General features: G+C 38.6%; 1 protein-coding gene across 4 annotated transcripts in view; it reads left to right on the forward strand.

Annotated features, from left to right (window-relative positions):
* The window catches only part of LOC134358730 (heparan sulfate glucosamine 3-O-sulfotransferase 1-like), a 199799-nt gene extending 189820 nt beyond the window's left edge, over positions 1 to 9979 (forward strand). For all 4 annotated transcript variants that reach the window (XM_063071190.1, XM_063071189.1, XM_063071191.1 and 1 more), the window contains one exon: positions 8191 to 9979. In XM_063071190.1, the coding sequence (XP_062927260.1) occupies positions 8327 to 9271 (945 nt within the window). In that variant the 5' untranslated portion in view covers positions 8191 to 8326 and the 3' untranslated portion in view covers positions 9272 to 9979. The remainder of the gene's footprint in view (positions 1 to 8190) is intronic.
* The last annotated feature ends 4157 nt before the right edge of the window (positions 9980 to 14136 follow it).

Raw genomic sequence — 14136 nt, forward strand, 5'->3', positions numbered from 1 at the left:
TAAATGACCCATTGCTTTTGAAAGCCATTGAAATTTTAACAAACATATCAACATTATCACTTCTCAACTGACACTGAGGGCTAGTGACTCATTTCATAATATTTCCACTTCTTGGTCAGAATGGTGCAGCATTGTCATAACCAAAATCACTAACATTAACATGAATTTGCACAGTGGTAGTGTCACCATTATGTATTGACATTGTATCTGAAGCATACAAAGTTACAGTGAATAAAGCTCATGCAGCTAATGTTCAGTGAGAATCCATGAAACGCTGACTTGAAAGACACACGTTTCTGATTTTATTTGAAATGCTTGACACTTTTTCATTTTATACTAGTTGTTGAGCAACCAAACGAAGTCTAACTGGTTACTAATCTATATAGGGTTGGCACAGTGTTGGCAGGTAGTGCACCTAACTCATAGCTCTCACAATCCACGTTCGATTGGTGATGTCTGTATAGAGTTTGAAATTTCACTCACCTCAATGCTGAACTGACTACACAACCTATAGGCTCACTTTCAAGGACTCTATAACTAAGTACTGTAGTTTTATTTTATTTATTATTTGTATGATTTGTCCTCTTTGGATGGTTGTCAGTTTTTGATAAGAATTGTTTTTCATACATTCTATCGTAAATCTTTATTTTCCTGCAAATGCCTGCAAGAAAATGAATCTCAGGGTAGTATATGATGACATATACGCACTTTGAAGTGTTTGATAGTTTTCAAAGTTGGCTTCATTCATTTCTTCCTTTAGCAAAAGTAAATATGCTTGGAAATTGGCATTTGAACTCCCTACAAATGAGTATGTGTTTCCCTGAATGCTCAGCTTTCCTCCATGTCCCCAAAGATTTGTTGTTTGTTAACTTAATTAGTGAGTATAAATTGTCCTTAGTGTAGGCGGCTGGAAGAAGCAGGGAATGTTGATAGGCATGTGTAAGCTAATAAGTTACACTGAGACAAGTAGAGGAATGCAATTTCTCCGAGAGCCAGATAGATTCAATGGGCCAAATGGCCTCCTTTTAAATTATGAAGAAACATGAATATACCCAGTCGAATCTGAATAATAATGTACACTTGTACTTCAGAAGGCTTGCAATCCTGATCCATCGTGCTTCCAGAGCTGTCACACATCTGGTTGGAGACAATAACTGAGCTTAAGTCATTCATCATTTATAAAGATAAATGAGATTTATTTTGAAGTGTTTGATAGTCTTCAACGTTGGCTTCATTCATTTATTCCTTTAGCAAAAGTAAATACACTTGGAAATTGGCATTTGAAAATTTAATTATGACTTAGTATAATGTACATTCTGAATGTAAAATTGATGATTTCTTTGCTGTCTCTAAATTGTTCATCAAAGTAGTCTTTCAGCAAAGCTATTCTTAAACATCAAAGGAATGCTGATTAAATGACTTGGAATAGTACTTCTCAATCTGAAGTCAAGTTCATAAGATTCAGGTTGCTTGGACAGTGCCGCAGATTTGTGCAGTTTATTGGTTCACCAAGAGATATAACCATATATAACTATATAACTATTACAGCACGGAAACAGGCCATCTCGGCCCTTCTAGTCCATGCTGAACTCTTACTCTCATCTAGTCCCACCGACCTGCACTCAGCCCATAACTCTCCATTCCTTTCCTGTCCATATAGCTGTCCAATTTAACTTTAAACGACAACATCGAACCTACCTCAACCACTTCTGCTGGAAGCTCGTTCCACACAGCTACCACTCTCTGAGTAAAGAAGTTCCCCCTCATGATACCCCTAAACTTTTGCCCTTTAACTCTCAACTCATGTCCTCTTGTTTGAATCTCCCTCACTCTCAATGGAAAAAGCCTATCCACGTCAACTCTATCTATCCCCCTCATAATTTTAAATACCTTTATACAGTCCCCCCTCAACCATCTATGCTCCAAAGAATAAAGACCCAACTTGTTCAACCTTTCTCTGTAACTTGGGAGATGAAACCCAGGCAATATTTTAGTAAATCTCCTCTGTACTCTCTCAGTTTTATTGACATCTTTCCTATAATTCAGTGACCAGAACTGTACACAATACTCCAAATCTGGCTTCACCAATGCCTTATACAATTTCAACATCACATCCCAACTCCTATACTCAATGCTCTGATTTATAAAGGCCAACATACCGAAAGCTTTCTCCACCACTGTATCCACATGAGATTCCACCTTCAGGGAACTATGCACCATTATTCCTAGATCCCTCTGTTCTACTGCATTCTTCAATGCCCTACCATTTACCATGTATGTCCTATTTTGATTAGTCCTTCTAAAATGTAGCACCTCACATTTTTCAGCATTAAACTCCATCTGCCATCTTTCAGCCCACTCTTCTAACTGGCCTAAATCTGTCTGCAAGCTTTGTAAACCTACTTCATTATCCACAATGCCACCTATCTTAGTATCATCTGCATACTTACTAATCCAATTTACCACCCCATCATCCAGATCATTAATATATATGACAAACAACACTGGACCCAGTACAGATCCCTGAGGCACACTGCTAGACACCATCCTCCAATCTGACACACAGTTATCCACCACTACTCTCTGGCGTCTCCCATCCAGCCACTGCTGAATCCATTTTACTACTTTGATATTAATGCCTAACAATTGAACCTTCCAAACTAACCTTCCAAGTGGAACCTTGTCAAAGGCCTTACTGAAGTCCATATAGACAACATCCACCACTTTACCCTCGTCAACTTTCCTGGTAACCTCTTCAAAAAATTCAATAAGATTTGTCAAACATGACCTTCCATGCACAAATCCATGTTGACTGTTCTGAATCAGACCCTGTCTATCCAGATTATTATATATACCATCTCTAAGAATAATTTCCATCAATTTACCCACCACTGACGTCAAACTTACAGGCCAATAATTGCTAGGCTTACTCTTAGAACCCTTTTTAAACAATGGAACCACATGAGCAATACGTCAATCCTCCAGCCCCATCTCCATTTCTAATGACAGTTGAAATATTTCTGTCGGAGCCCCTGCTATTTCCACACTAACTTCCCTCAAGGTCCTAGGGAATATCTTGTACGGATCCGGAGATTTATCCACTTTTATATTCCTTAAAAGCTCCAGTACTTCCTCTTCTTTAATCGTCATACTTTCCATAACTACCCTTCTCGATTCCTTTACCTTACATAATTCAATATCCTTCTCTTTAGTGAATACCGAAGAAAAGAAATTGTTCAAAATACCAGAAGTATTGAAATACATGAAAATAGACAAATTATCCAAACAAATTGGAACAAGGCTGTAAGTGAGCAGTGGATCATCTCAATCATACCAATTCATGGCCTGATCCTCTTTTCCATGGTCATGTTCTTCAGTGAATCGAGGCAAGTGAATGCTTCCATCTGAGAAAGCTCTCTCTCCTCCTCAATGCTACTCTGTGCTGGCTGTCCTTTATGGTTGAGTTTAGGGGCAGGGAAGACCCATAATCAATCCATGACCGGAATGTACTTCTCCATTTTTAGGAAAATAGGCAGCAGCATGGACTTCCCTTAACCAGTAAGTTGTTCTCTGATACCCATTATAAATACAAAAGATTAGGCAGATGTTGGAAATTCAGAGCAGGCCACAAAATTCAGGCAGCATCTATGGAGGGGAATAAACAGATGATGTTTTACACTGAGACCCTTCATCAGGATTGAAAAGGGAAAGAGAAGAGGTCAGAATAAGAGAGTGGGGAGGGGGAAGGAGTACAAGTTGACAGGTGGTAGTATCAGATGCCAAACCCGTCTTGTAGTCAAGTTGATTTATGTTGCACCATGGCCTGTGTTTTGGTCTTTGCCCCTGCTGTATTGATAAGATCCATCAATATTTCATGCTGTACCTTTGAGGTCATGTAGTAAAGATAGCTGCAGATCTCGCATACGTACCATCTCAATGTATGGTGGAGTGTGCAAAAGGGAAATCAGAATCATGTTTAATATCACCTGTATATGTCCTGAAAGTTGTTAACTAGGCAGCAGCTAAGCAATGCAATACATGATAAGTATTGAAAAATAAATAAATAAATTGCACTAAGTATATACGTGTATACTAAATAGTTAAATTTAAAATAGTAGTGCAAAAACAGAAATAATAGTAGTGAGGTAGTGTTCATGGGTTCAATGTGCATTTAGGAATTGAATGGCAGAGGGGAAGAAGCTGTACTGGGCACCATTCTTGGAAAATGTCCTGGATACTACGGAGGCTAATAACCAAGATGGAGCTGACTAATTTTACAATTTTTTGTAGCCTCTTTTGATCCTGTGCTGTCGCTTCCCCCACCCTCCATACCAGACAGTGGTGCAGCCTGTCAGAACACGCTCCATGGTGTACCTGTGGAAGTATTCAAGTGTTTTAATTGACAAACCAAATCTCCTCAAACTCCTAATGTAATATAGCCGATGTCTTGCCTTCTTTACAGCTGCATCAGTATGTTGGGACCAGGTTAGTTCCTCAAAGATATTGACACACAGGGACTTGAAATTGTTCACTCTCACCACTTCTGATCCCTCTATGAGGACTTGTTTGTGTTCCCTCATCTTACCCTTTCTGAAGTCCACAATCAGCTCTTTGGTCTTACTGACGTTGAATGCAAGATTGTTGTGTGACACTACTCAACTAGCTGGTATATCTTGCTCCTGTACACCCTTTTGTCTCCCTGTGAGATTCTGACAACAATGGTTGTATCGTCAGCAAAGTCATAGACGGTATTTGAGCTATGCCTAGCCACATAGCCATGGGTATAGAGAGAGTAGAATAGTGGGCTAAACACACATCCATGAGGTGTGCCAGTGTTGATCGTCAGAGAGGAAGAGATGTTATTACCAATCCACACAGATTGTGATCCCCCTCACGAACTATAGACTTTTCTCAAAGCCCTAATAACATAGGAAGTTAAAATTATTGAATAATTGATTCACTCTTGTTTGTTTTTAAGATGGTTTTTGCAGTTTGAAGAGATAATGTAAACTGATTTATCTCCTGATCTCCTAATCTCCTGATTTACTGAGGAGGCATTGGATTGTGTAGTGGGAGAGAGTGTTTAAAGGAATCGAGCAGGGGTATTTGGCACAGTTGGTGTGTCACAGTCCTCAAGGAGACATTGGATTGTGTAGAGGGAGAGTGAGTTTAAAAGAAGCAAGCGGGGGCAGCCGGCACATTTTGTGTGCCACAGTTTCCGACGGCTTTCAATGGATTTCAATGCCTGATATCTGCCACATCTTCCACTGTTGCATAAAAGTCTTCAACAAAGTTTTCTACATAGGAAAAGGAAAATCCATCCGAGACCAGAAGGCAGTTCACATACCTACATATGCCGAGACAGCGGGCTTCTCCATAATTGAAAAAGTGACAGACTGAGCTGTGTGCCATTAAGGGCTCCCGCAACCTGTTTCTGAACAGAACACATTTTCATTCCCTAATTCCACTGTTATACATGATCACTGACAGATGATTATGATCGTCAATGCCTCAGACCAGAAAATCCTATCCTCCACTCCCCCGCAACCCCACTCTCCAAGATGCATTCCTCCTTGGTTAGTCAGTTGTTCCTGCTATATTTCAACCACAAAGAATCTGCAGTAAATATTACTTTTTTTAATGTGCATGCTGTAAATAGAAATAAAGGTAGAATGGAGTCAGCAGGTCAGACAGCATCTGTGGATAAAGAAGCAGAATTAATGTTTTGGGTCAAAGACCTTTCAGTAGAAGTTCTGGTAAATAGCCTACAACCTGAAATGTTAACTTGGCTTCCCTTTCCACATCTCTTTCTAGGGATACTTATGGAAACAGCCTTTAAGGTCCCAAAGCCAGCACCTCAGGTGCCTAGACAGGTCAGGATACTCCCCATTATGTTCCGGGAAGAGTATCCCAGTTGATGCTCACCTCCTATATTTTCCATCATCTGGCTTTCATTCAGACTCACCTTTGTGTGTGGCATACCAACTGTTGAACAAGGAGGAGGATCAGGAGGAAATGTAAGCCAAGGAGATGGTGCTGACAGATGCTCTCTGTATGAGCTAACAGAGTATTATTAATTGGCCTTTTTAACAGCTTAAGATATCACATGTCCTAGACATAAGACAGAACATGCTTCGACCAGCAAAATTTGAATAATATTTTTCCTTGGGTTGATGAGTGGTGTTAGCGCAAGACAATGGTACCTACATTCAGGTGAAGCCCAAGTATTTCCCCTTCAATTTCAACAACATTCCCGTTGCCTAGTACCCATTCAAGGGATTACCATCAACCAGAAACTGCTCTGCCTCAGGCAATGTATTATTGTGGCAGCAAGAGCATAGAAATAAGGTGTGTATTTGCCAGTTGAACTTATGACCAACAAAACCGCAAGACATACAGTATGTCAGGACGGTGAAAGAATCTTCCTTATCTGTCATTTTAAGTGCGACTCCGTGCTTGCCTCTGGATAATCAACCTACTTGGTTGCCATCAGCCATTCTGAACATTCACTGCAGCCACTAATGATTCATGATGTCTGCAGTGCATAACAAGTACTGCAACTCTTCAGGTCTTCTTTGACAATTCCTGGGAAATGCCATGCATTCTGTAACCAGAATCACGGTGGCTGCAGTGCCTAACAAGTACTGTGATTCTCCAGGTCTTCCTTAACAATTCCTGGGAAATGCTATGCATTCTGTAATCAGAAAGACAAAGAAATCACTCAAAGTATTTGCATCTTGCAAATGAGAAGAGATTGTGGAAAGGCTGTGGAGAGTGAAATAAGAGGAGTCCTAAATATGGGGCCCCTTCTTCAATCACCTCTGCACCTCTACCAATCAAGGATTCTTTAGCAAGTATTCGTACTTATAAATCTGTTCTCCAGACTACTAAATTTTTTGCACCAGTAATGTCAGCCAGAAGTCTGTTGTTGATAGCGAGAGCAATGTAACACCTTCCACTGCCAGAAAGAAGAATAAATGTCGACTAGTATGCCTGCATGATATATCTATCAATGTGAAAAGGTAACCTGTGAGATGTATGCGTAGGAATAGTGATAAATTTATGATTGTGTGGTGGCACAAATATTACATAAGAAATCTGAGGAATGTTTTAGCCAATTGAATATGGTACATAACATGGAGCCGTGCATCAATGTATTGCTAGAGGTGGAGAAATACAATTTGTAATATGTTCACCCACCATTTTCACTCTTCCTGCAAGATCATTAAAGTTTTTGCAAAAGTATACTCAAGCACCTATTGCCTTGCTCCTGGCTTGGATCTCCTCGACTATACCTCTGCAGTTTTAAAATTCTGTTTAGTGATACAGCACAGTAACAGGTCCTCCCAGCCCAATGAGTCCACGCCGTCCAATTGCACCCACACAACCCATTAATCTACAGAACCGCACGTCTCTGGAAAGTGAGGGGAAGGTGTAGCAGCTGGAAGAAACCCCTGTGGTCACACTCTTCACAGGCAGCGGCAGGGATAGAACCTGAGTCACTGGCAGTGCAATAGCATTCCACTAATGGTTACGCACCTTGCCACACTCAAACGTTCAGCAATAGTCAGCTGATTGCGGGAAATCCTGAGCTCCTTAACTTAGAGATTGCTTTTTCTCCAGTCCAGCTCTTTGACTAAAATCTTGAAAGCAGCATCAGAAAATTGAGGTACTCCTCTTGTCCATAGTCTGATATCTTACATCAAATGTATAATCAGCTCTGTATAATCATTTCAGCAGCAGTTGGAGTTAATGAGAACTACATCTTTAAGGCATTCAGACAAGATTAAGATCAACACCACTTGCGTACAGCTGGTGTTAGACAATCTTATAATAATGGGCCTGAACAAGTGTAACTGCAATAAACTGCACACTTGGCTGTAGCTCATTGCAGTAATCATCTCAGTCAGGTGCTTCAGTGAATTTCAAGTGCAGGCTGTACCATGGCAAACCAACGTGGGTTCTACTCATATTGTGATTCAAATTTTTCAGCACTGTGAGGTTTCGCGACCAACATCTTGTAGACTACTACAATTGTTAAAATGTTGAGGTTGTTGAATGTGCAATGAGAAAGCAATGATGCATAATTAATGTGGAAAAAGAGATTAAGATTCTAAAAACAACTGTTTTGTGTTAACATAGTTTTACATGTTTGAATGTCACTCATTCTATTGGGTTTGTCTTTGGCAGATGCAGTTTAAGGCAACATTCCAAATTCATCCTCGTGTGTTTCTATTCACATCACTTCACCTGAAAGTGCTGACTGGCATTTAAGTGACAACGATAGACTTCAGACTTTACTGCTAACTGGGCACATTTTCTCCCCATGGCCTGCCTACTGGTGGGGGCTCTCCTTCTGGTAGCCCAATCAAGCTCGGTGCAACCTGGAAGTTCTCAGTGGAAAGAAGGAACACTGCTTCAGTCACTAAGATACCATGGTGGACTGGAAGGAAATGAAACTGAATATAAGTCACCACAGCCACAAAATTCCATTACAAGCCAAATGATTCCACAAACCATAATTATAGGTGTTCGCAAGGGAGGAACGAGGGCTCTTCTGGAGATGTTGGACATTCATCCAGATATTGTGGTTGCTGCCACTGAAGTCCACTTTTTTGATTGGGATGAAAACTATGTAAAAGGTTTAGAATGGTACAGGAAGCTGATGCCTTTCTCTTATCCACACCAAACCACAATAGAGAAAACCCCAGGCTATTTCACATCTATTAAGGCTCCAAAAAGGATCCATGATATGAACAGTTCTACCAAGTTGCTGTTGATTCTGAGAGACCCGACAGAGAGAGTGATATCAGACTACACTCAAGTCTACTACAATCGGCTGGAAAACCACAAGCCTGTGCAACCCATCGAAGAAATGGTCATTAAAAATGGAGAACTCAATACTAAATACAAGGCCATTCAAAGAAGTCTATATGACATTCACATGGGTAACTGGCTAAGATATTTCCCACTGAACCAAATACATATAGTTGACGGTGGTGCTCTTATAAAGGATCCACTGGAAGAATTGCAGAAAGTTGAAATATTTCTTAACATTCCTGCTAAGATAATGACATCAAATTTCTACTTTAATCAAACCAAGGGTTTCTATTGTCTTCGAAGCGATGGCAAAGAAAGATGTTTACATGAATCCAAGGGCCGCCCCCATCCAGTTGTGAATAGTACTGTACTGAAGGAGCTACATGCTTACTTTAGAGAACACAACGAGAGGTTTTTCAGGATGGTCAAACAGTCCTTCGATTGGCATTAAAACATGTGGAAGATGAAAGTTAATTCAGCTCGGGTTAAAGCAATCAAAACCGTTTTGTGATTTTGTAATGACGTCCTTTTTAATTCATGGAAAAATTAAAGAAACTTGTGATTTTCTGCCATAGTAGATGAGCTGGGCAACAAATCTCCACACAAATGCTGAACATCAACAGCGATGTGATATTGGAGTGAGCAAACCTAAGACTACTCATGTAAAGAAAAAGAGAGACCTATTCAGTGATGAAATATTCCTTGATGGAAATAGGAGACAATAATATGCAATATATTTCATAGATAATGATGCTACTGGTTTGTCCCTATCGTATGGATATAGATGAGAAATATTGACAGCTCATGTCAACTATTCTTTGCTTAATTGGCTAATAACTTTTTATGTTCTGCTGATTGTTGTTTGCCTAACCAGAAGGCCTAAAATTGCATATCCGTTTTACATAGAATATGTAAATGAACATGACCGACCTTCTCAAATAAAGGTATTTTGCATGTTTGAAGATGCATGATATTGTTTCTATTTAAAATATTCAAATGTAATATTTCAGACAGAAAAGTGACAAATGGTTGTGATACTATATTCAACATATTCATGATATATTGTAAACTGTTCAATAATATTATGATTTGTGATCTTATTACTCATAATTGCTTTAAACTATCAAAGCTCCAATGTATATCTTTTTCTCTGCTTTCATTGTGCTATTTATATTAAAATAAATAATATTTTTTTAAATATTTGTTGTTTCATAATGTAATTGCTAACTGTGTGTGCTGCTTACTCTCAATATTCAGGTGATGCAAAAGGAACTAAGTTGTTGTATCTCCATGTTCCCATTTAGTTTTTGGGGATGGATTCTGCAGGAGAGTTAAGAAATGTTGATAGGCTTGCCTATCATCAACATCTTAATTTAAACTGCCAATATGTAAACACATTTTTAAATTTTAATACAATAATGGCATTAACCATTAATATACTAACAAAAGCTTTCAATGCCAACTACTTATATTACAATACAAGTCTTTGACTCAACTTAGATACAGCTTAATGTTGCTGGATCATGGACATTGATTTCTTTGTGAATAGCACCGAAAAACTGCTTTTGAGGTTTTCACACTATTTGGAATTTTCTCATACAACATGAACTTTGCTCCACTGCAAAGTTCAAAATATATAAGTGGAGTGAAAATTAAAAAGGGCACAAAGTACATTCATAAAACCATCTTTAATTCAGGTTCCTTGTCAAAAATTGAAGAAATTCAATCTCATTTCATTTATGTACAGAAATGCCATCACAATCCCATCAGGTTAAAGGTTGAGCTGCACATAAATCTGTTCCAGTGGTTTCACCTTCTGTCACTTGTAATCACATAGTGTAACTCATTTATCTACTCAACTCGCAAGCACTTCATAGCCTGTCTGACAGCTGAATTTTTACCCTCTTTTCTCCTGATAGATCATTGCAACCTTCACTCAATGCATTAAATTATAAACCCAAAAACTAGTTCAAACCAGCTGTTAATTCCCAGTTTATAACGTTACAGGGACATCACTAATATTGTATAAATTCTCACTGGCCACATTTCTATTCTGAGCTCTCTGTGGTTGTTCCAGTTGTTGGGTTTCAGGTTTTTTATCACCTCCCTTCGCTCCCACTACCATATCCTGTTCTCCAATCTTCAGCGAGAATGGATCAAGAAGCATATATCTTTTAATTACTCCAGAATGATCATTATGATCTGCATTTTGCAGGTGCTACAGTACATTTAGTTTTATTGACTGAATTGTTATCTATTATATGCAAAATAATTTAGAATTTTGTCTGGTTCAATTTTGTTTTTTTTCCCTCTTAGTCAATTTATGAACGTAACTATTATAAAAGTGTGCACACTCACTTAGTTTGGAGAGCCTGCGCTCTTTCCAAACACTTCTGCTAAGAATATAGTTTGCACAGTGATACAATTTGCTAACATGAGAGGGCACAGTTTTAAGGTGCTTGGAAGTAGGTACAGAGGAGATGTCAGGAGTAAGTTTTTTACACAGAGAGTGGTGAGTGCGTGGAATGGGCTGCCAGTGACTATGGTGGAGGTGTATACAATAGGGCCTTTTAAGAGACTCCTGGATAGGTACATGGAGTTTAGAAAAATAGAGGGCAATGGGTAACCCTGGGTAATTTCTAAGGTAAGTACATGTTCAGCACAGCATTGTGTGCTGTAAGTTTTCTATGTTTCTAATATATCACTCTGCAGAATATTTTCCTTCAGGTAAGCACGGAAGTCAACTTTTCCCATCATTTGAATTGGATTATACATTCTTTATTGCAGAAGGTACATATGTTTATCCTGAATCTTCCTGTGGCATTTTACCTGTTGTGAGTCCTGGACTCATTTACAATGGTTAAGTATTGCCTTGGGCTACCAGACATGAGGAACTGCTCATACAGCTGTTTAAATACTTCCAGAAATCAAACTGCTGGAGGAACTCAGCAGGTCAAGCAGCATCTGGGCAGGCAAAGGGATGGTCAATGTATCAGCTTGTTATGCTACATGACCTATCATATTACCAGAATCTTCATTTTCAGAAGACACTATGGGACTACAGCTTTCAAAAGCAATGCCTGAAATTGCTTCATATACAGGACAACATGAACGTCCAGAGTTGTGTTTGCCATCGCCATGAGTCTCCCAGAAGCTATCATCTGGCCAGTCTTATTTCTGTTGACCATTTTGTGGGAGCAGTCCAAAGTTAGCCTATTCACTTGCTCATTTGTCTTTTATGATTGTCCCATATTAATTCCTAAATCAAATATTTATAATTTTCCCTTAAAAAATATGCATAATTCCATTTCAACTTTCTCATGTGGAGTAAGCATTTCATGCCCTGTCAACTCCTTTTAAGATGTTTCTTCAAACTATTATTTTACTTAAAGGCACTTTATTATGAAGATTTTAATGCAATTCTCCAACATGTAGAATCTAAAACATGAGACATTCTGTAGATGCTGGAAATCCACACAAAATGCTGCAGGACTCAGTGGGTCAGGCAGCATCAATGGAAATGAATAAACTATCAATTTTCCAGCCAAGATTATTCACCAGGATTAAGAACTAATCAAAAACTAAATTGCGTCTCTCACCCCATTGAAACGCTACAAAATAAAACTCCAATTATCTATGATTGTTTGGAAATCCCAATAGTTCAGCATCTGTCCCATCGGGTGCTGTTTCCCAATTTAAACTCACTGAGGCCCCATTTCCTGAGTTCCATTTAAATTTACAAGCAACCTGCCTCCAGTACTGATTTTAAATTTACCAATGTAATAGTTCCCACGTTTTTAAACTCACCTGCGCCCTGTTATTCACACTCCCTTTAAACTCACTGGTTCACTGGTATTTATTACACCAATTGAAACATTTTTCAAAAAGTGAATTGAAAGTGATTTGAAATATGAAGAGGAATAAACTTCACTAGATTGGTTCACCAGACCAGTGCCCCCAAAGTCCCTAGGGTTGCTGGATTATCGAATTAGTACTGAAAAAATAACAAAATTCTTCATTAAATGTTCTGTTGATTTTCAACATTGCAGTAGAAACAATTCCAAATCTCTCCCCATAAATATAGTTCTCTCACTCTCTCACTCTCTTTGGCATCATCCGAGTGAAGATGGCAAATAGTCTCTCTAACTGCAATTTCCTTTCTATATGGTTGAAAAATGTCACTTGAGAATTGAATTCTTCTTAAAATTAGATTAATCACACTTATTCTCCTTGACTGATTCACAAAATCCATTATGATGGCAGACTCGATCATGCACTTATTGATTTACATTCCAGTTTTCCGGAAATTATATTTTGTATTTATAGCAGGCAGGCATCTGAGTATTAAACCAGGTTCGTCCTTTCTTGATGCCAATGATCACCAAATGCCTTAAGCACCCATTTTGAAATACTTTTTAAATGTTTTCCAATGCAGTTAAGTCCAAGCATGGCTACCATTTTGGAATTCAGATTTCGAGTCATCCATAGCAACAAATTTTATCAGCATTTGCTGTTAGATCATTGGCATCAAGAAGTGATGAACCTGGTTAAAATACTCAGATAACCTGACTGCCATTTATACAATATATCTTTTCCTGAAAACTGGAATGTAAGTCAAGAACTGGATGATCAAGTCTGCTATCATTCGGGATTTCGTGAATCATTCAAGGAGAATATGTGTGATAAATCTAATTTTAAGAAGAAAGCCATTCTCAGGTGATGTTTTCCTTGCCGTGGATCTTGTTATTGAAGATAACATTGCAGATGCCACAATTCAATGGCCAATAAAAGGCAAAAGAACAAATGTAAAATAAAAATTCATGCAAACAGCTAAGTTAAATTTTGATGTATTGTTTACATTAGGTGGGTGGTTGCATTACTCATTGATGGCACCATTTAATGTCCGTGTCTCACTTCAAACTGCATTATCAAGCTATATTCACACCTCTGACTGGCAATTCATAGATTTGGCTTTTGGAACAACCAATTTCAGTTTATTTAAAGCTGGTTGTAATTCTTATTAGCAGCAGTGTATTCTAATTTATCAGTTGTTTCTGTTGCATATTTGAATGGAGAAAAATAAAAGCAAAATTCCAGTTTTATCTGCGAACTACTGGAATGCATTGCTTTTCCACTAACTGGAAGAGGCATGCATCACAATGCCCTAAACTAGCTATAGCTCCTCATTTAGTACCATCATCACCTCAAAGCTAATGAATAAGCTTCAAGACAACACACAGAAAATGCTGGAGGAACTCAGCAAATGAGTAAACAGTCAACTTTTCAGGCTGAGACCCTTCTTCAGGACTGGACAGA

Source organism: Mobula hypostoma, chromosome 19 (assembly GCF_963921235.1).
Source record: "Mobula hypostoma chromosome 19, sMobHyp1.1, whole genome shotgun sequence".
NCBI lineage: Eukaryota > Metazoa > Chordata > Chondrichthyes > Myliobatiformes > Myliobatidae > Mobula > Mobula hypostoma.